At 43.1% G+C, this 21,669-nt stretch overlaps 1 protein-coding gene across 1 annotated transcript in view; it reads left to right on the top strand.

The window, feature by feature from the left end:
- The first annotated feature begins 930 nt into the window (after positions 1 to 930).
- LOC140406475 (NADH dehydrogenase [ubiquinone] flavoprotein 2, mitochondrial-like) overlaps positions 931 to 21,669 on the top strand; it is a 28,970-nt gene continuing 8,231 nt past the window's right edge. The window contains exons 1-6 of the mRNA XM_072494503.1: positions 931 to 1,018; positions 6,561 to 6,623; positions 8,213 to 8,329; positions 17,386 to 17,554; positions 20,711 to 20,820; positions 21,546 to 21,622. Of these exons, the coding sequence (XP_072350604.1) occupies positions 8,273 to 8,329; positions 17,386 to 17,554; positions 20,711 to 20,820; positions 21,546 to 21,622 (413 nt within the window). The 5' untranslated portion in view covers positions 931 to 1,018; positions 6,561 to 6,623; positions 8,213 to 8,272. The remainder of the gene's footprint in view (positions 1,019 to 6,560; positions 6,624 to 8,212; positions 8,330 to 17,385; positions 17,555 to 20,710; positions 20,821 to 21,545; positions 21,623 to 21,669) is intronic.

Genomic DNA, 21,669 nt, shown 5'->3' on the forward strand with positions numbered 1-21,669 from the left:
AAGAAGCTGTTTAGAATCATAGAATTCCTACAGTGCAGAAGGAGGCCATTCGGCCCATCTACCAATCCTCTGAAAAGGCTCCCCACCTTGCCAAACTCCCCTGTCCCACCCAATCTTTGGACACTGCAACAATTTAGCATGGCCAATTCACCTAAACTGCACATCTTTGAACTAGGAGGAAACCAGAGCATCCGGAGGGAACCCATGCAGGCAAGGGGAGAATGTCCAAACTCCAGACAGTCACCCAAGATCGGAGTGGAACCTGGGTCCCTGGCGCTGTGACGCGGCAGTGCTAACCGCTGTGCCATATGTTCCATTCGGTTTTTTTTTTAAACTAGGCATCCTCACAACACCATAATACACTACATCACCTTTATTTTTCTTTCCGTTCATTCCTTATCTTGAGACTTCCTTTCATAATTTAATGAGGGAACTGTTTCCATACTTTCACTCGTGCTACTTTGAACAATTGCAGCTACCATGTTTCATCACTTTAGTCGCATAATAAATGAGGACCTGACTTTAATCACCTTGGGCTAACACCTTTCAAAATTGAAGGATCAAGATTATTTCTCTATACTTTTTGCAATATTATTGGCAATTTACAATACTACCTTTTCCCACCCCACAAATGGTAAACCAAGCTATGTAATCTCTTTTGAATGCTTGCTAATATTTGAATAATTAAATGATCTGTGGATTTGTATTGTCTGCAATACAAAATATTTTAAAACACTTTCAACTTCATCATTTATGGCTCTAACTAGTTTTAATTATATCAACAAGCGACCCCTGAGAACAGACCGTTTACCGTTAGTAATAGTTTTGGATCAGCTACTTAAAAAGTGATCTAAAAACACATTTCCATTTGTTATTTAGCACAATAGAAAATTGCGTCTGTCCCTGGTATTGGTTTGAGAATTTTAACCTTTTGATTCTTGCATTCTAGCTGAGACAGATCCGTCATATACAAAGGACTGTTCAATGTGCAGGAGGAAGTGGTGCAGCCTCGTTTGTGGTAAGTAATTGGTGAACAATATAGGAAAATGTATTTTTTTTAAACGTAATCTTAAATTAATTCAATTAGGATAATTTCAGTTGAGGCAGCACAGTGGTTAGCACTGCTACCTCACAGCGACAGGGACCTGCGTTCAATTCCGGCGATGGGTGACTGTGTGGAGTTTGCATTTACTCCCTGTGTCTGCGTGGGTTTCCTCCGGGTGCTCCAGTTTACTCCCACAGTCCAATGGTTAGGTAGATTGGCCATGCTAATTTGCCCCTTAGTGTCCAAAGGTTATGTGGAGTTCTGGGGATAGGGCGGGGATTGGGATTAGGTAGGGTGATCTTTCAGAGGGTCAGTGCATACTCTATGGGCCGAATGGTCTCCCTCTGCACTGTAGGGATCCTATGATTAACCTGATACTACAATGGTTACAACCCTGCTTTTACTTCTGGTGTCAGTGTTTGAACTCCGGTACTTAAGTTAATAGGTTGAAAGTCTTAATCTTGTGCCAGAGTAGAGTAAATGCAGATAAGGTATATTCAACCCACATCCGAATGAATACTGGGGCTGGTTTAGCACAGGGCTAAATCGCTGGCTTTGAAAGCAGACCAAGGCAGGCCAGCAGCACGATTCAATTCCCGTACCAGCCTCCTCGAACAGGCGCTCCCAGAATGTGACGACTAGGGACTTTTCACAGTAAGTTCATTTGAAGCCTACTTGTGACAAGTGATTTTCTTTCATTTTTCGTTTCATACGTGAGCAGCACCATTGTCTATGTTGAGTGATTTTTTTGAAATATTTGTTCTTGCGATGTGGACCTCCTTGGCTGGGCAGCATTTGTTGCCCATTCCTAATTGCCCTTGAATTTAGTGGCTTATTAGGCCATTTTAGTGGGGGGAGTTAAGAGTCAACCACATCACTGTGTGGGTCTGGGACAAGCTTCATGGTCATCAATACACCTTTAATTCCAGATTTTCATTGAATTCAAATTTCACCATCTGCCCTGGTGGGATTCGAACCCAGAGCATTATCCTGGGTCTCTGGATTATTAGTCCAGTGACAATACCACTATGCCACTGCCTCCTTCTCTTCCCACCGCCCCTCCCCCACCCCAAGGTTGTGCTTCTTTGCATTAACCAAATAAGCTAAATCAACAAACTGGGTTAAATTAAAAATGCAGTTCCTTAAGGGGAACCTGCATCAAAGTAAACAGAATCTCAAAGGAAACTTAAAACATCAAACAAAATTTGATTCAAGGGGTCGATAATGCACTCCAGTCCCTGCGGTGCCCACCAGGCATGGAAGGCCTCAATGATGCCAGCAGGCACTGCGTGTTCTCTTTCCAGGGACACCTGACAGCAAATATAACCACAGAAGCAACTGGGACTGCTGTGCACAACAACCTCTACCCCAAGTCCCCGATGGTGAGGGGTAATACTCACGTGTAGACAGCCCTCCACCGGGGACCTCTGCTGCTGGAACACGGCAGCAACGCAAGGAGTTGAAAGGTGTGCAGCAGCAGCCTATACAGAAAACCGTCTGCACCATGCTAAAGGGCATGGAGGGCTTTTCTGTGAGGCGACTCAGATTGTGGGGTTCTGGCATCGAGGGGGGCCTGGGGCCAATGCAAAATTCCGTCCGAGTGGGGGTATGCTCAGACAGGAGTCTACCGCACACTCGAGTATCCTCGAGACTTGTGTGAGACCACTAATTGGGTGAATTTGAGAAGAGAGTTCACCTGTCATTGAGATCACTGTTTTGACCTTCCACTCAACATTGTTTTGGGAAATGTTGTGATTAATTCTGCAATGTCTGCCGTATGGTTTAACTTTCCATAAGTAATGCTTGATTATTGTAAATATGTGAGCAGAATACAAGAAACCGGTTTTGATAAAATGTCAAGTTCAGCAAATGCATGTATTGCGGTTACTTGGGAGATTTAACTATTTGGCATCCATGGGTTGAAACGGTTTTTCAATATGCTTTGGTACACGGTATATTAGCAAGCTATGAATGATCGCTTAACTGGGTGAATGAATGAAATCAAAATCGCATATTGTCACAAGTAGGCTTCAAATGAAGTTACTGTGAAAAGCCCCTAGTCGCCACATTCCGGCGCCTGTTCGGGAGGCTGGCACGGGAATTGAACCGTGCTGCTGGCCTGCCTTGGTCTGCTTTCAAAGCCAGCGATTTAGCCCTGTGCTAAACCAGCCCTGTGGCACAGTGGTTAGCACTGCTGACTCACAGTCTTAGTGCCAGGGCCCAGGATTCAATTGCAACCTTGGGTGACTGTCTGCATGAGTTTCTAGTGGGTGCTCAGGTTTCCTCCCAGTCAAAAAATGTGTAGATTGGGGCAGTGGTTAGCACTGGGACTGCGGCACTGAGGACCCAGGTTTGAATCCCGGCCCTGGGTCACTGTCCTTGTGGAGTTTGCACATTCTCCCCTGTCTACGTGGGTTTCACTCCCACAACCCAAAGATGTGCAGGTTAGGTGGATTGACCACGCTAAATTGCCCCTGAATTGGAAAAAAAAATAATTGGGTACTCTAAATTTATTTTTAGAAATGTGTTGATTAGATGGACTGGTCATGCAAAATTGCCCTTAGTGTCCAAAGATGCGCAGGTTAAGTGGGGTTATGGGGATAAGGCGGGGAGTGGGTCGAGATGAGGTGCTTTTTTGGAGAGTCGGTGAACACTTGATGGGCCAAATGACCTCCTGCACTGTAGTGATTACATAGATTACATAGAACATACAGTGCAGAAGGAGGCCATTCGGCCCATCGAGTCTGCACCGACCCACATTAATCCCTCACTTCCACCTTTTCCCCGCAACCCAATAACTCCTCCCAACCCTTATGGACACTACGGGTAATTTAATTCTATGGAATTGAAATATTTCAGCTGTTGTGTTTAGAGCAGTCACATTGCATGTGATTTCATGTAAAGAAAAATGTAAAAGTCATTTCAATGGCATAAAAAAATATTTTTGAAATTCATTCTAGGTGCCTGTAAGAATTGTATCTAGGAAAAAAATGATCTATGAACTTGCATTACTCTGACTTTCAGGATATTTCTGAGAACAGCATACATCTTGGCAAAAAAATATAAGATTTGGGTTGGAATCATAATCACTATCAAATTAACTAAAGTATGCAACCTTATGGTCTGAAAATCATTACTGATGAGTAGAAAGACTTCAGACTGCTAAATGGAAATGCATTGTTTTAAGTCTTGAACTAAGATGTTGAGAAGATGAAACCATTCTAACCCTGCTATAGTTTCTACAGGGTTTATGGTGGTATCTTTGGTAAATACATTAAATTCAGTCTAAAGGGAACTGTGTAAAGATAAAAGGGGGAATGTCACTCTCAATTTCATGGCCACTTGGGGGCGGCGCGGTGGAGCAGTGGTTAGCATTGCTGCCTCATGGTGCCGAGGACCCAGGTTCGATCCCAGCCCTGGGTCACTGTTCATGTAGAGTTTGCTCCCCATGTCTGCGTGGGTCACACCCCCACAACCCAAAAATGTGCAGGGTAGGTGGATTGGCCATGCTAAATTGCCCATTAATTAGTGGGGGGATGAATTGGGTAATTTAAATTTATTATTTTTTTTAACTTCATGGCCACTTTGTGTGCAGTTTCGTTAAGCGTTGGGTAGTATGTAAGTACCAATGTCATTGTCTCCTGAGATCTACATGTCCCTGATGTTGTGGAGGATAGGTCTAGCCACATTGCTGTGGAATACTTTGCTCAGTTGGACTGAACCACGCCACCTATCCCACATTGAAAACACCTTTGACCACAAATCCATCCAGCAGAGGTCCATAGTAACATTCTCCACACCCTGAGGTGGTAAGTACATGGTGCATCCAGTCTGATGGTTCCCCAAGTGGATTCAAATTCCTTTGACAGAATTCTTCATTGCCAGAACTTTCAAGCAAGCCCCCAGATGTAGCTTGGCTGATGGTGAGAAGGTCCCTCCCGATTAGATTCTTCATGCATAACTGAGGTCTCAGCACGGCTGCAATAGGGAAGTTGCAGTCGCCCACCTCCTGAAATGTGCCTTTGTAAATGAAAAGATGAAATGAAATGAAAATCATTTATTGTCACAAGTAGGCTTCAAATGAAGTTACTGTGAAAAGCCCCTAGTCGCCACATTCCGGCGCCTGACCGGGGAGGCTGTTATGGGAATTGAACTGTGCTGCTGGCCTGCCTTGGTCTGCTTTCAAAGCCAGCGATTTTAGCCCTGTGCTAAACAGCCCCTAAAGCAAATCTGGGAAGAGAGGCAGTGGTTTTTGTTGAGATTTATCCAGAGTAGCTCTGTAATAAAGGATTCTATGCTCTACAGGCTGTTCCCAGGGATGCACACTAAGATAAACATGAACTGCTACAGGAGGACCATCAATCTGGTGAAAGATGATCTTTAGTCTGCCCGAAACATGGTCTTTCAGTACACAACAGAGAGTTGCAGAATAACGCAACCAAAGTCCAGGACTACTAACTGAATGACACACTAAAACTTTGGATAGCTGCCACAAAGACTCCATAATGAAAGGCCAAATTTTAAGACCCTCTCACTGTCGTGCACCAGGAGTCTGGACCCATGTAAAACTCCTTGGACAGTATGCAAAAGAGAATGTTTGACATGAAATGTAAATGATGAATATAACTTGTAACTGTAGTGAGGCACCTCACTGAAAGAAATATAACTATATTGCACTTTATGTAATGTCAGATTTGAGCTGTTATGTAGTGGGGAGGCAGGGCACAGCAGTATTGTCACTGGACTAGTAAACCAGAAACCCAGGGCAAGTTCTGGCACCATCGCAGATGGCGGAATTTGAATTCAATTTTAAAAAATCTAGAAAGAAAAGTCTTTGACAATAACCATGAAACCATTGTTATAAAAACACATCTGGTTCACTAATGTTATTTAGGGAAGGAAACCTGCCATCCTTACCTGGTTTAGCCTACATGTTACTCCAGACCCACAGTAATGTGGTAGACTCTCAAAACCCCTCTGAAAGGGACAATAAATGCTGGCCCAGCCAGCGACACCCTCATCCTGTAAATTAATTTAGCAAGATATGTTTTTGAAAGAAGAAACAATTGGTGTCATCAATATTCATTGCCTCCTGTAAAATGCAAAATTTCTAAAATCCTTGTCCTCCATCAACAATCTTCCATTGCCTTACCCCTCACTACCTCAGCGACCTCCTTATTCTGTTCATGCGCACATTTATACTCGGCTGTTTGGCCTCCTTTGCATCTCCTTTCCCTCTGCTCCAACGTCTTCAGCTATATCTGCTGCGTTCTAGAATGTAGTCCATAAGCCCCTCCATCTTGCTACTTCACTCCATCTTAAATCTTCTCAAAATCTGCTCCTTTGTACACCTTTACTACTCCAATCCTCCTTTCACCAGTGCTTGATGTCTGGTATGTTTGCTTCATTGAAGATCCTTTAAAACACTAAATGGTACTTTAAAGGTCTGAGTTATTGTTGTATTGAGAAGTGAATTGCTTTCAGCATATGTTAAAACTTATTTTTTCCATTTAAGCATAGAGATACACCCACTAACAATCCAGATACACCATTTGATTTCACACCAGAAAATTATAAGGTAAGTGCACCGTGGCACTTGTTTTCTTTTGGAAGTTTCACCAATAAGTAATTTTTGGATAATTCAATGAATTGTTTGCAATGTTAAATATTAAAATAGCTGGAATGGGGATTGAACCCCACGCTGGCATTACGCTGTGGCTGATCAAGGGGCCCGGTATCGGGAAGATGTGGCCAGCTGACCTCCCTGCCCTTGCTGCTGGACCCCCCTCACCAGCGACTCCCCTTTGTCACCACTCGTTTATGGTCTGGGTTCTTCGTTGATCCAAGGCCTTCGGTAGGTGTAGTACCAGCAACAGCCATTGTCTCCCCAGTGGGGCTGCTGGACAATAAAGAGCTGCTGGACTCTGGCCGGAAACTGTGGGCAAGCAGGATCTGCCTCTGGAATCCTCCACTTTGGGAAAGGTTGCTGCTGTCCAGTTAAGTGCCAAATAAAGCTGTTGTGTTTTTTAGGGAAATTCCTATTGTAAAGCTGAAAGCCAAAACCAAACCCTTAAAAGCTGTCCGACTTACAGCCAGACCTGGCCTATTTATCTTGTGTAAAGTTGACTGTTTTGCATTAAGAGTGCTATTCCATGTTTGCCGTCTTTGGAGAGTCTCCATACAGAATACTGAAGCTGGAAATTCTGCATGTGCGCTTGCAGCCATTATTCTGCATCCTAACCCGTGTCTTCACATTGTATCATTTCTGCGGCGTTTTCAGCTGCAGTAAAATGAGCCAGGACTGCTACATTATCACTCCCACCCTAATTATGGTCAATTACGACTCATGCAAGATTGGAAATTTAAATCACTAGGATTAAAAGTGGGTGTATGGCTCTTGTGTAAAGTCATTTTGTGGATAAAATTCTAACAATTTTTGGAGGTCTGCTCCCATGCTTCAAGCTGGGTGCTATGCCCTTGCTCATCGTGGATTCTTTGGTGCTGCCGACAACCCCTTCTTGGTTAGGCTTCTGATCTCCTGGTCTTCACACTTTCAGGTTGATAGTGCTCAATCTGAGCACTGCTAATAACAGTCAATGCGGGTTAGCCAAATGACCTGCTGTCTGTGGGAGCCAGTGTGATTGGGAAAATGTATGGACCCATTTTCTGTTTGGAAAGTAGAAGAATCTTCATATATCTAGGTTAACTTAACTAACTGCTCTTAAAAAGTAATTAATTGGCTGTGAAACTTGGAATGGAATAAAATGTATTAAATGTTCATACATACCCAATCTATGTTGTTAAACTTTGGGTGGTATTAATTATTAAGGTGTTACATTTTGTGCTATAGGTTTGGTGCATTCATGCTGTTAGTGCAAAACATTACTTTTCCCCCTTCCACTTATTCTATTTTTATATTGGCTCAGAAATGCTTTGGGACACCGAGGTCAAGAAATGCAAGTGCCTCTACCCGCTCTCCCTCTAATAATGCAGCAACATTTGGGAAGTCAATAGTGTTGTGGATTGTGACTTGAAGCCCATCTTGCCTTCTGTAGAACTGTGCGTGCCTATGTTCTAACTGCCTCCAAACTGGTTGGTTGACTAAAATCATAAAGATTTGTCAGTACACTTTGAATGTAATTTTCTTTTTTATATTCATTTTTTCAGCGGATAGATGTTATTCTCAGTAGTTATCCAGAAGGGCATAAATCAGCTGCTGCAATCCCAATGCTAGATCTGGCTCAGAGACAACATGGTTGGCTACCTATCTCTGCCATGAATAAGGTAAGTAATGACCATAATCAAAAGTTTGACATGCGTAAAGAGATTTTTATAATCCTATTTTAAAAAAACCTTGCTTCACACTCTGTGTAAGCATATGTTTGCCAACGTGAATCTGCAGGACCTTTACAAGGGTGCCATGTGGATAACTCCTTAGCAGTTTTCTTTCCAACTCCCTAATCTGCATACAGGGGTCTTGCTTTCTTTCTGTACTTTGCATTCTGCAGAGTCATAATTGGAGCTGCGATGGCAAATCGGGTAAGATACCCCCATTCTGATCCTCCTGACCTGGATATATACATAACTGTTCTTTCACTACTGTTGGGTCAAAGTTTTGGAAATCTTTTACTGTATGCCATTGTGAGCATCATCACTATAGGGATTGTAGCAGTTCAAGAGCAATTAAGAAAGAGCAATATATATTACTATGCCAGGGTCACCCACATCCTGAAATTAAGGGTTCTATGTGCCCCATACATTTGGATGTATAGTACGAAGTCTTACAACACCAGGTTAAAGTCCAACAGGTTTGTTTCGATGTCACTAGCTTTCGGAGCGCTGCTCCTTCCTCAGGTGAATGAAGATGTATGGCTGTCATGAAAATTAAACTCAATTTGCTGGATGGAAAGAAAATGTTTCTTGGTCCACAATTTTTTTAATTCCCTAGTCACAATTTTAAAAGGCATAATTATGATTTTATATACAGTTTATAATGTATATGAAAAGAGGGGGAAAAAATTCTGTGTAGGTAATTTTGTTTGTTCATTGTAATATGACTCACAAACCAATGACCCATCAAAACGTAATTTGGGAGGCCTTTAAACTGTCCAATGCTGTACCTTGATTGATCAGATGGTGTTTTCAGAATTATTGAGAGGGAGCCAAACTCACCATATTGCCACCATATGAATGACTCAATTTTGCAATTCTGACCATCTGCTATGTGTTTTTGAATCTTGGTGTTTTCATCGTTTTTTTTCAATAATGCAGTCTGTTTCCTTCACCTACTTCAAAAAATACTACATAATATTCCTTTGATAAAGGGTGGCACCTTCAAAATGGTGACTTACTACAGAGATTGATCTGATGGTCTTGTGGAGTGACTGAGAAACAATCTTGATTTCAGGAATACTGTATAAATAAAGCATTGTGTTGTCAGCCATCTGTTGTGTGTTGCAGCAGTTCAGATCTAATCAGGCATGCTTTTGTTGGTTGTCCGTTCCACTTAAATGCAATTTTGCTCTGATGCTTTTCAACTCACTCGACTGCATCCATGTTATTTTGAGCTACACGTTTGATATTAACTGTCGGAGACACTGGGGACAAAAACATTCACTGAAATAAGCAACGTGATTGTGACTGGCAACCAATAGTAAAAATGTCAGGCATATTTTCAGATTTTAAGTTCAATATTCATGTAAAATCAATTTTCCTTTTCTGGTGATAAATATGAATTCGAGGCAGCACAGCGTTAGCACTGCTGCCTCATGGGCCGAGGATCTGGGTTTGATCCCGGCCCCGGGTCACTATCTGTGTGGAGTTTACACATTCTCCCAGCGTCTGCGTGGGTCTCACCCCCACTATACAAAGATGTGCAGAGTAGGTAGGTGAACTGGCCATGCTAAATTGCTCCTCAATTGGGGAAAAAAAGAATTGGATACTCTAAAAAAAATTTTTTAAAGATAAACATGAATTTGATTCTGTTATGAACCTCGCTGATGTCAAATGCAAAGGCAACATGGAACACTCTTCCTTATTGGTGTATAATTTCAATTTGGTATACTGTGAGAAAAGATATGCAAACCAGGGAGAGAGGAATAGTCCAGTCATTTTGTAATCCATTAATAAAGAATATTTATTCACTTTAAAAAAAATTTGTAGAGTACCCAATTATGTTTTTTCCAATTGATGGACAATTTAGTGTGGCCAACGTAGCGTGGCCAATTCACTTACCAGGAACATTTTTGGGTTGTGGGGTGAGACCCAAGCAGATAAGGGGAGCATATACAAACTCCACAGTGACCCGGGCCGGGATAGAACCCGGGTCCTCTGCGCCGTAAGGCAGCAGTGCTGACCATTGTGCCACCTCAATATTTATTAACGTACAATAAAAACACAAGGACTATAATACACTACGACAGTACACTTAGCAACTGATGGCTGTACACACAGTATTACATGAGGATACCCCTTTGCTCCCAACGACCTACATTTCCTGAACTCTTGAGATCCCCCCTTTTTTGAAAAAAAAAATGTTTATTAAGGTATTTGAAAATTTTTATAATAATATGACATAAACATGGTACAGTAAACATTTCCACCCCCATCCCAGTCTTCACACCCCCCAAACATAAAACAGCAATCTGGCCCTCTTTCCCCCCCCCCCCCCCCCCCCCCGGAATACTGCATCTGCTGACATTTTAATTTTCCCAGAGAAAGTCAGCAAATGGCTGCCACCTTCGGGTGAACCCAACCATTATTGACCCTCTTTTTTTTTTTTCCCCTTTTTAAAAAATAAATTTAGAATACCCAATTCATTTTTTCCAATTAAGGGGTAATTTAGCGCGGCCAATCGACCTACCCTGCACTTCTTTGGGTTGTGGGGGTGAAACTCACGCAGACACGGGGAGAATGTGCAAACTCCACAAGGGCAGTGACCCAGGGCCGGGATCGAACCTGGGAACTCAATGCCATGAGGCAACGATGCTAACCACTGCACCACCATGCTGCCCTACCATTGACCCTCTTAAGGCAAACTTTATCTTCTCGAGACTGAGAAACCCAGCCATCTCACTAACCCAGGTCTCTACACTCGGGGGCTTCGAGTCCCTCCACATTAACAAGATCCGTCTCCGGGCTACCAGGGAGGCAAAGGCCAAGACATCAGCCTCTATTGCCCCCTGAACACCCGGCTCTTCCGACACTCCAAAGATCGCTACCTCTGGTCTCGGCACCACCCGTATTTTTAGTACCGTGGACATTGCCTTAGCAAAACCCTGCCAAAACCCTCTAAGCTTCGGGCATACCCAAAACATGTGGACATGATTTGCTGGGCTTCCCGCGCACCTCGCACACCTGTCCTCTACCCCGAAAAACTTGTTCATCCTAGCCACTGACATGTGTGCCCGGTGGACTACCTTGAATTGTATCAGGCTAAGCCTGGCACATGATGAGGATGTATTAACCCTGCTTAGGCTATCCACCCACAGACCCCCCTCTATCTCTCCTCCAAGCTCGTCCTCCCACTTGCCCTTAAGCTCCTCCACCGGAGTTTCCTCTGCCTCCGAAAGCTCCTGGTAAATATCCGATACCTTCACCTCTCCCACTCAGGTCCTGGAGACTACTCTATCCTGTATCCCCCCGTGGCGGCAGCAGCGGAAAGGCCGGAACCTGCTTTCTCAGGAAGTCTCTCACCTGCAAATAACTAAACCCATTCCCTGCTGACAATTCAAATTTATTCTCCAAGGCTTTCAAGCTGGGGAAACTCCCGTCTATGAATCGATCCCCCATCCTTCTAATTCCTGCCCTTTGCCATCTCCGGAACTCTCCGTCCAGCCTACTCGGTACAAACCGATAGTTATTATAAATCGGGGTCCAAATCAATGCTCCCTCCATTCTCTTGTACCTCCTCCTCTGCCCCCAGATTCTCAGAGCCGCCACCACCACTGGTCCTGTGGAGTATCGGGCCGGCGAGAATGGAAGAGGTGCCGTTATCAGTGCTCCCAAACTTGTGTCTTTGCATGACGCCATCTCAATCCGCTTCCACACCGACTCCTTTACCACTACCCACTTCCTAATCATGGCTATATTAGCAGCCCAGTAGTAATTGCAGAAGTTCGGCAGCGCCAACCCACCCTCCCCGACTGCGCTCCAGCAACACTTTCTTCACTCGCGGAGTTTTACCCGCCCCCACACAGCCCGAAATAACCCGCTTGAAAAAGGCCTTTAGGATGAAGATGGGGAGGCAGTGAAAGACAAACAGAAATCTGGGAAGGGCCATCATTTTCACGGTCTGTACCCTTCCCGCCAGTGATAGCGGGAGCATGTCCCATCTCTTAAAGGTCCCTTCCATTTGTTCTACTAGCCGGGATAGGTTTAACTTGTGCAGTTCCTCCCATTCCCGGGCCACCTGGATTCCCAGATACCGAAAGCACTTTCCTACCATTCTAAGCAGCAGCTCTCCCAGTCTCTTCTGTCCTCTTGCCTGGATCGCGAACATCTCTCTTTTCCCCATGTTCAATTGATACCCCGAAAAATTGCCAAATTCCCCCAGGATTCACATTACTTCCCCATCCCCTCCAACGGGTCTGCAATATACAAGAGCAGGTCATCTGCGTAAAGCCCCCCCTGAACCAGACCTTTCCAGTTCCTAGAGGCTCTTATTGCCATGGCCAATGGCTCTATGGCCAGAGCAAACAATAACGGGGAGAGGGGGCACCGTTGCCTCGTCCCTCATTGTAGTTTAAAATACCCCGACCTCAGCCGGTTCGTGCGCACACTCGCTACTGGTGCCTGATAGAGCAACCGCACCCAGTCAATAAAGCCCTTCCCAGCACCTCCCACAGGTAATTCCACTCCACCCGATCAAAAGCCTTCTCCGCATCCATCGCTACTACCACCTCCACCTCCTCTCCTTCTGAGGGCATCATAATAACATTCAAAAGCCTTCGAACATTGGCCTTGAGTTGCTTGCCCTTTACAAATCCTGTCTGGTTTTCCCCTATCACCCCTGGGACACAGTCCTCTATCCTTGTGGCTAGTATCTTAGCCAGCAGTTTGGCATCCGCATTCAGTAGAGAAATTGGCCTGTATGACCCGCATTGCTCCTGATCCTTCCCGTGTTTCAGGAGCAATGAAATCGAGGCCTGCGACATTGTTGGGGGGAGGACTCCCTTCTCTCTTGCTTCGTTAAAATGTCCTCACCAGCAGTGGGCTCAATATCTCTGAAAACTTCTTCTAGAATTCCAGCGGGTAGTCGTCAGGCCCAAGGGCCTTGCTCGACTGCATGCCCTCCAGCCCCTCGATTATTTCCTCAATCTCAATTGGGGCTCCCAGCTCTTCCACCAGATCCTCATCTGCCCCCGGAAACCAGATCCAAAAACTGCCTCATCCCCTCCACCCCAGCCGGGAGTTCCGACTCATATAATTTACTATAAAAGTCCATAAACACCTCATTCACCCCCACTGGGTCCAGGACAGTATTCCCGCCTCTACTCTTTACTTTACTTCACCTATCTCCCTGGCCACCTCCCTTTTCCTGAGTTGGTGCACTAACATTCTGCTTTCCTTTTCCCCGTACTCCTAAATCGTCCCCCCTTGCCTTCCTCAACTGTTCTACCGCTTTCCCTGTGGTCAACAGCCCAAACTCCGCCTGTAACCTCCGCCGGGGCCGACGAGTATCTCCTGTCCGCCTGGAGTATCTCCTCCACTAACATATCCCTCTCAGTCCGTTCCGCCTTTTCTCTGTAGGCCCGTATCGAGATTAATTCCCCTCTGACCGCTGCCTTCATAGCTTCCCAAACCGTCGCTGCAGAGACCTCCCCTATGTCATTTGTTTCCAGGTAGTTCTGGATGGACTTGTTCATTTGCCCACAGATCACTTTGTCTGCTAGCAACCCCACATCCAGTCTCCACAGCGAGCGTTGCACTCTCTCCACACAAACCCATAGGTCCAGCCAATGTGGGGCATGATCCGACACTGCGATTGCCGAGTACTCAGTATCCACCACCCCCGGTATTAGCGCCCTGCTCAGACAAAAAAGTCAATGCAAAGAGTATACCTTGTGGACATGTGAGAAAAAAGAAAACTCCTTCGTCCTTGGCCGTGCAAACCTCCATGGGTCTACTCCCCCCCCCCCCCCCCCCCGGTTCCATAAACCCCTTCAATTCCTTTGCCGCAGCCGGCCTCCTCCCTGTCCTGGATTTTGACCGGTCCAATTCCGGATCAGTGACTGTGTTAAAATCTCCTCCCATGATCAGGTTATGTGACTCTATGTCTGGGATCTTACCTAACGCCCGCCTCATAAATTCCGCATCGTCCCAATTCGAAGCATATATGTTCACGAGTACCACTCGCACCCCCTCTAGCTTCGCATTCACCGTTATGTACCTACCCCCCCTTGTCTGACACGATTCTCCCTGCCTCAAATGCCTCTCGTTTATTGATCAAGATCGTTACCCCCCCCCCCCCCCCCCCCCGCTGGTCTTTGAGTCCAGCCCTGAGTGGAATACTTGGCTAACCCACCCCTTTCTCAATCTCGTCTACCCTTTTTAGGCCAGCCTCTAGCTCGCCTCCTCGAGCCCCCCCTTCGGGCATTCGTTCCCGACCTCCCATTTGTCCCCCAGTAACAGTTCCTCCCCTGTCAGCAAAGTAGCTCCCCCTCCCCCACTAAACACTAAAAACCCAACCCCCCAAGTCAAGCTCCAGCTTAACACCTGCTCGCCCCCCCACTGTGCTTCCGTGAGTCAACTAACACATGCTGACTTGATAGCGCCCGCCCATGGCACCAAGCGGTCTGTCTCCCCCGCCCCCCCCCCCCCAAAACTTGGACAAACATATTAAAAGCATCACATTCCCCAGTAAACAGAGAATAAACAGTGAACAGCCACTTTAGAAAAAAAAGCCACCCATAAACAGAACCAGCCCCAAAGATCACCCCCCCCCCCTAACTAGCTCATTGCAAGACAAAGTTACCGTTAGCCATCTAAACAGCCCCTTATTACACATAACACTATTTATACTTATATACAGCTCAGCACAACAAATCACCACCACAGTACTCTCCAAGGCTTCAGTGGCTTTTTGTTCGCCTCCAGCCCCTTTTCTTTAATAAAAGTCCATACTTCGTCTGGTGTTTCAAAGTAGAAGTCCCGTTCATCATGTGTGACCCACAGACGGGCTGGGTACAACATCCCGAACTTCACCCCCTTCTTAAAGAGGGCCGTTTTTGCCTGATTAAACCCAGCTCACCTCTTGGCCAAATCCGCGCCCAGGTCCTGATAAATGTGCTGCTCACAATTCTCCCACTTGCTGCTCCATTCCTTCTTGGCCCACCGCAGAACGTGTTCCTTGTCCAGGAATCAGTGAAAGCATACCACCATCACCCTCAGCGGCTCGTTCGCTCGGGGCTTCTTCACGAGGGCTCTGCGCTCTATCCACTTCCAGGGGCCGAGGGAACGCCTCAGCCCCCATCAACTTCTCCAACATGCCCGTCACATAAGCCCTCGCATTCGATCCCTCGCTGCCTTCAGGGAGGCTGACAAAGTGGCTTTCTCACTGGTATGCTAATACGGTAGCACAGTGGTTAGCACTGTTGCTTCACAGCGCCAAGGTCCCAGGCCCGATTCCCAGCTTGGGTCACTGTCTGTGTGGAGTCTGCATATTCTCCCCTTGTCTATGGGTTTCCGCCCACAAGTCCCGAAAGACGTGCTGTTAGGTGAGTTAGACATTCAGAATTCTCCCTTTGTGTACAGGAACAGGTGCCGGAATGTGGCGACTAGGGGCTTTTCGCTGTAACTTCATTACAGTGTTACTGTAAGCCTACTTGTGACAATAAAGATTATTTAAAAAATTAATCCGCATATCAAAACCTGCCCTTATCAGTTCCCCTTTTTATTACATTTGATCCCAGTTTCATTTTTTAAATCTTAATTTTCCCCAATTCTTAACAGATCCTCAGATATGGTCAAACTAGGATATTGATGCAGTTTCTGGTCTGAAATAATATAATGTTTAGCACATTAAACACAGGAAAGGACCAAAGGATCAATTCAGCTTATCTCATCCAGATTTGGTAGTTATGTGCACCATTGCCCTAGTTTACCAGTACACCCTCTTCCCATTGAAATACAAGAGAAAATATAATAAAATCATAGCACATAGAAGATGGTCGTTTAGTTCATTGTAGCTGTGTTGGCTGTTTGGAAGACCTAGCCAAATTAGTCCCACAACCATGCTCTGTCCCCATGTTCTTAAATGTTTTGTTTAGGAATATATTCAATTCCCTTCTGAGTGTCAATATTGTATTTGCTTCCACCAATTTCAGGCAGTTCATGCCAGGTCATAATCCTACCCCCCCCCCCCCCCCCCCCCCCCCCCGGTAAATAAAAAATCTGAGCATATTCAATGACCAAGCCTCTTCTGCTTTGTGTGTGACAGAAAATTTCAAAGATGAACAACCCTCAGAAAAAAAAATTCTCGTCATCTGTCTTCAGTGGGAGGCCCCTTATTTTTAAACTGTGCCTCCTAGTTCTAAATTTACCACAAGAGGAAACATCCTCTCCATATCTACCCTGTCAAGTTCCCTCAGAATCTTAAATAAAAACAGAAAATGGTGGATAAACTCGACAGGTCTGGCAGTATTTGTGAAGACAGAAACAGGGTTTACCCTCAGACTCTTATCTGTTTCAATCAGTTTACCTCTCATTCTTCTAAATTCCAAATGAGAAAAGGCCCAACCTGCTCAACCCTTTTCTCATAAGACAACCCCTTCATCCTACGAACCAGCCTAGTGTGCAGAAATACAAAATTGGCCTAAGGCAGGAAACTAGTGGTAAATGTTGTTTATTGGTCTGGAGAACGGTGTGGAGCTCTCCATGGATCAGTACTAGGCTCACTGCTTTTAAGTTAATGACCTAGATACAGAGTACAAAAACAAAGATGTTATGGAGGGCCGTTATACAATAATGGTCCAGCTACACAAATGTAAGCGGTTAGTTTTTCCTGTGTAAAGATCCTCCTCAGTCACAAGAATGTATTCAGTTAGTTGAAGATGTTTTTTAAACAGAAGACTTCATTGTGTCTTTTCATAGTTTCAAGAAATATAGCTTTTCTTTGGGCTTTCACTTGTGCTGTAAGAAGGTGGGATAATGTTATGTTAATGTTAACATGTACTGGATATCTCATCAATTGCATACATTTCATTCATTCAAATATAGTTATTTGAAACTGCTGGGCTGAATTGATGGGAAGTTGAAGAATTTGCAGTTTGTTTCATTAGCGTCTATTCTAGGAAGCTAAATCTTCAAATCACTTTCTATAATGTCTTTTTCTTTAAAAGGTTGGTGAGCTTCTGAATATGCCTGCTATGAGGGTATATGAAGTAGCAACATTTTACACTATGTTTAACCGCAAGCCAGTGGGAAAGTTCCACATTCAGATCTGCACAACCACACCGTGCATGCTCCGTGACTCTGACAGCATTGTAACATGTATCACGAAAAAGCTTGGTAAGCAGAAAATCTGGATACTCCATAGTCGTTTACTGAAATGGGAAAATCCTTTTATTAAAGTATCAATGTTGCTGGAAAATCCTGAATTTTAAAAAAAATTAAATACTATGAAAGCTAACGTTAGTGTACAAAAATATTCTAGTATTGATTTTGTGATTATGGCTTAGTTTACTGAAGAGAAACTACAAGTGATTAGTACCCTGCATTTATTGGACGTATTTGTAAGTATGCTCTGTCAAAATTATGATTAAATAGGGACTTTAAAAACAAAATATTCCACCATTTAATGCTCCAATAACTTATTCCATCATTTAATGTTCCTATAATTTTCAAAGCTATTTCTTTGCAGTACCGTTTCATGTCTCCAGAACATCACAAAGTACTTCACAACCAATTAAATACTTTTGATATGTAATCATTGTTGTCTTGTAGGTAGAAACCGCAACCATTTTACACACAACAGCAGTGAGATTAAAGTCCAATAATTCTGTTTTGGTACTCTTGATTCCAGGTTAAATATTGGTCTAAACTAAGGCACTTCTACAGTATGCCATATGATCTATATCCAGCTCAATAGGCAGCAAGGATCTTGGTTTAACAACACAGCATTCCTTCACTGCACAAGTTCTGAGTGGAACTTGAAACTACAAGCTTTGAGTCGGGTGAGAAAGCTTCTAACGAGCAAAGCTAACAAGAAATCAAAAAATTGTTTATTCGGTTCTCTCAACTCTAGCATTTCTTGTTAGGTAAAAGTTGGTTTCGTACTCAGCAGATGCCAGATTCAAATTCTGAAAATGCTTCTGATGAAAGTTAGGATTAACAAGTATCCTGTGATGGGGCAGCACGGTGGCAGAGTGGTTAGCACTGCTGTCTCACGGTGTCGAGGACCTGGGTTTGATCCCGGGTCACTGTCCGTGTGGAGTTTGCACATTCTCCCCATGCATGCATGGGTTTCGCCCCCACAACCCAAAGATGTGCAGGGTAGGTGGAATGGCCACGCTAAATTGCCCCTTAATTGGGAAAAAAAAGAGTTGGGTACTCTAAATTTATAAATAAAAATACAAGTATCCTGTGATAACAGATTTTTGAGTAGGTTGGATGTAATTTCTCAACTCTTCTCCTACACAACAAGTGGTTAACACCCAATGGCTGCATTGTGGTCCTACACGAGTGGTAACGCCCAATGGCTACATTGTGGGGTTTTTTTTTAACTAGTAGTAAATCCGCAATCTCAAATGATAATTAGACACGTGTTTGGATCAATGTTGCTTATTTATGAAAGTTATTGAAGTTATGTCCAGTAGTGAAAACTAGTTAAGTAGAATGTTCACAATAATTGGCAAGTGTCCACCAATAGATTGGCTTCATTCAATATTAGTCAGTAGATAGTTTGGCATAATTAATGAGGTCAATTGTGTGCCACAGTCTAGGATTATTCCCTAATTTGTAACCCTCCGATTTATAACTCATTGAACAAGGATCTGATTGTCTTGCCAGAACAGTGCCCTGAGGTTGGGGTGGTCTGTGTGAAATATTGGCCTGTCATGCATAACCAGCAGAAACAATGTGACTATATTTTAAAACCTGAATAAACAAGTTCAGAGGTTAAGCTAGAGAAGTAGTCTTCTGTCTTAGAACTGATATTGAGAGGAAACAAGTTGCATATTTATTTTCATAATTCCAGCGTAGGAAGCTATAGATTCTTCTGTCCAAATTGATGTCCATTAATGTGTACAACCTGTGTCTTGCCTTGTCAGAGTGCTTATTCATTGTGCATTTCATAAAATGAGAATTCATGTAATGGCCAGTTAATATCAGTTGCTGGTATATAGAGCTATGGTATTCTTTTATTGTTTATCGACTTCTTTAGTTACCATGATTGACTCAGTTTCAGTGGCTCCGACTCAGCTGCAGTGGCTACTGGTGGAAACAATCTAAGAAGTATCATATTAACATTTATCTTAGCGCCCCCTTTGTTTTTTTGTACTAATTCAAATCCTTCATGGGCCAGTGAAAATAATCAACTTATATTTTCAAACTTGATTGGATCCCAATAACCTCTGATCTAGAGAATACAGTCCTACTTAAATTATACAGTCTTACTTAAATTTGATCACGACTCACATGTAGGTAGATTTGTACTTTTTATAAAACCCAATCGTTTTTTTGAGGCTACTATTCCAACTGTTAGCTCCCTTCCCATTCTAACTCAAACCCTAGCTGAGCATTAACCCAAAGCTGTTGCAGATCAAATTGCAGAAAATCTTCCTGTTTGATGACTCAAATGTATGAATACCTTCGGGGTATGAATTGTACCTCATGCAAGCTGCTAACCACAACTCATGACCATCACTCAAAAGTGATAAGCAGGTTAACTAACTGATAAAAGCAAATGACTGCAGATGCTGGAATCTGAAACAAACAGAAGGAATGTATCGTTTTGACACTGGATGATTCTTTGTCAAAGCATTTTCTGTTTTTGTTGCAGGTTATCTATCTATAGCGTATCATAACGTGTAGCTGCATTCTCTCAATTTATAGTAGAATCCTAACCTTATTTTCCTTTGGTAAAGAAAGTACCAGAAGAATTGTGTTTTCTGTCTTCAGGGTGCTCTTTATTGATATTTAGAAAATTATTCTCCCCTCACTATGCCAAATGGACCAGCGCAGCTAAAGAAAATGCAGCAGGGAACATAAATTTGATTTAAGCCTTGATCGCCACCATTGAAATTATTAACCCAAATTCCAGTTGGTACTGGACATGTAAACATACATTTGTTTATTGAGTAGATAAACTATAAATCCTTGTTGAAATAAATTTTCTTGATTCTGGTATCTTTAATCCCACTGTAAATTGTGCAATGTTCTATGTTAAAGGCAACATATTGTTTTATGGTAAAACATTTGTCAAGCTGCTTTTTAAATATTGAATCTGGTACAGAGGCCCAATATAAATTTTATTTGTTGATCATGGTTGTATCTTTTTTAAAAAGTGCCTTTTCTAAAACTGTATTGTAATGGAAGCAAGGTATCGAAACCATTTGAAGGATTTTTTAAAAAGATACTTGGAAACAACTGAATCCAGTCAGGTTTGGTTCTGACGAGTCTCTAAAAGTGAAGCTGTATTTTCAATTAAGTTCTTTTCATCTTTAGGTATCTCTATTGGAGAAACTACACCTGATGAGCTTTTCACTGTCTCAGAGGTAGAGTGTCTGGGTGCCTGTGTCAATGCACCAATGGTGCAAATTAATGACAACTATTATGTAAGTCTTTGAAATGGATTGTCATTGTTTTATGCTGTTATATGCTACAATAGGACAATTTTAACAACACTCCAGACATCTTTACCATAATCTATACTGGAAATAGTTTCAACACTAAATCTAATTTCAAATTACTATTCAACCTTAAATGGCAATAAAGGTCATTTTAAAATTTGGTCCATAGCAGATGATTATTTTATAATTGAAGGAAGTTGAAATGGTTGCCATTTAATAGACAATACGCTCTCTATCCAGCTCTTGGCACTCATTTTTGATTGTACAGCTTTAAATACAAATCTTGCTCAATTTGTCTAGTTGCAACTGTTAACTGATTTATAATTTGGAATTTATATACGTAATTTTTTATATGAACTAAATGTGCTTTATACATTAGTGAATTAGATTTATACAGTTTGTCAACATTTACCCTTTCCCCAAGGGCCATTCTTATTGTCAATACGGTAAAAGTTGGCAAGCAGAGCAGCAGCTCCTCTTCTTGCCTAATCTTCCCACTTGTACTTTCTACTAGTGATCGGGAACCCTGGCTGACGTCAGCTAACTCAGTGAACCAGGAATTGAACCGTATTGTTTTTTTATTTTTAGCTTTGCTACCATAGTGGGTGTTCCTTCTCTACTTTGTTAAACTATATGGGGAGGTGCTACATTTACATTAAAAACAGTACATTGTATAATTTCATATGGATATTAATGTAATTGCATTTCAGGAAGATCTAACGGCAAAAGATATGGAAGGAATAATTGATGAATTGAAAGCTGGCAAAATTCCCAAACCTGGCCCAAGGTAAATAGAATGCAAGAATACTGTAAAAATGCAATATGTTTTATTCA

The sequence above is a fragment of the Scyliorhinus torazame genome, unplaced genomic scaffold (genome assembly GCF_047496885.1).
Source record: "Scyliorhinus torazame isolate Kashiwa2021f unplaced genomic scaffold, sScyTor2.1 scaffold_550, whole genome shotgun sequence".
NCBI classification, from domain to species: domain Eukaryota; kingdom Metazoa; phylum Chordata; class Chondrichthyes; order Carcharhiniformes; family Scyliorhinidae; genus Scyliorhinus; species Scyliorhinus torazame.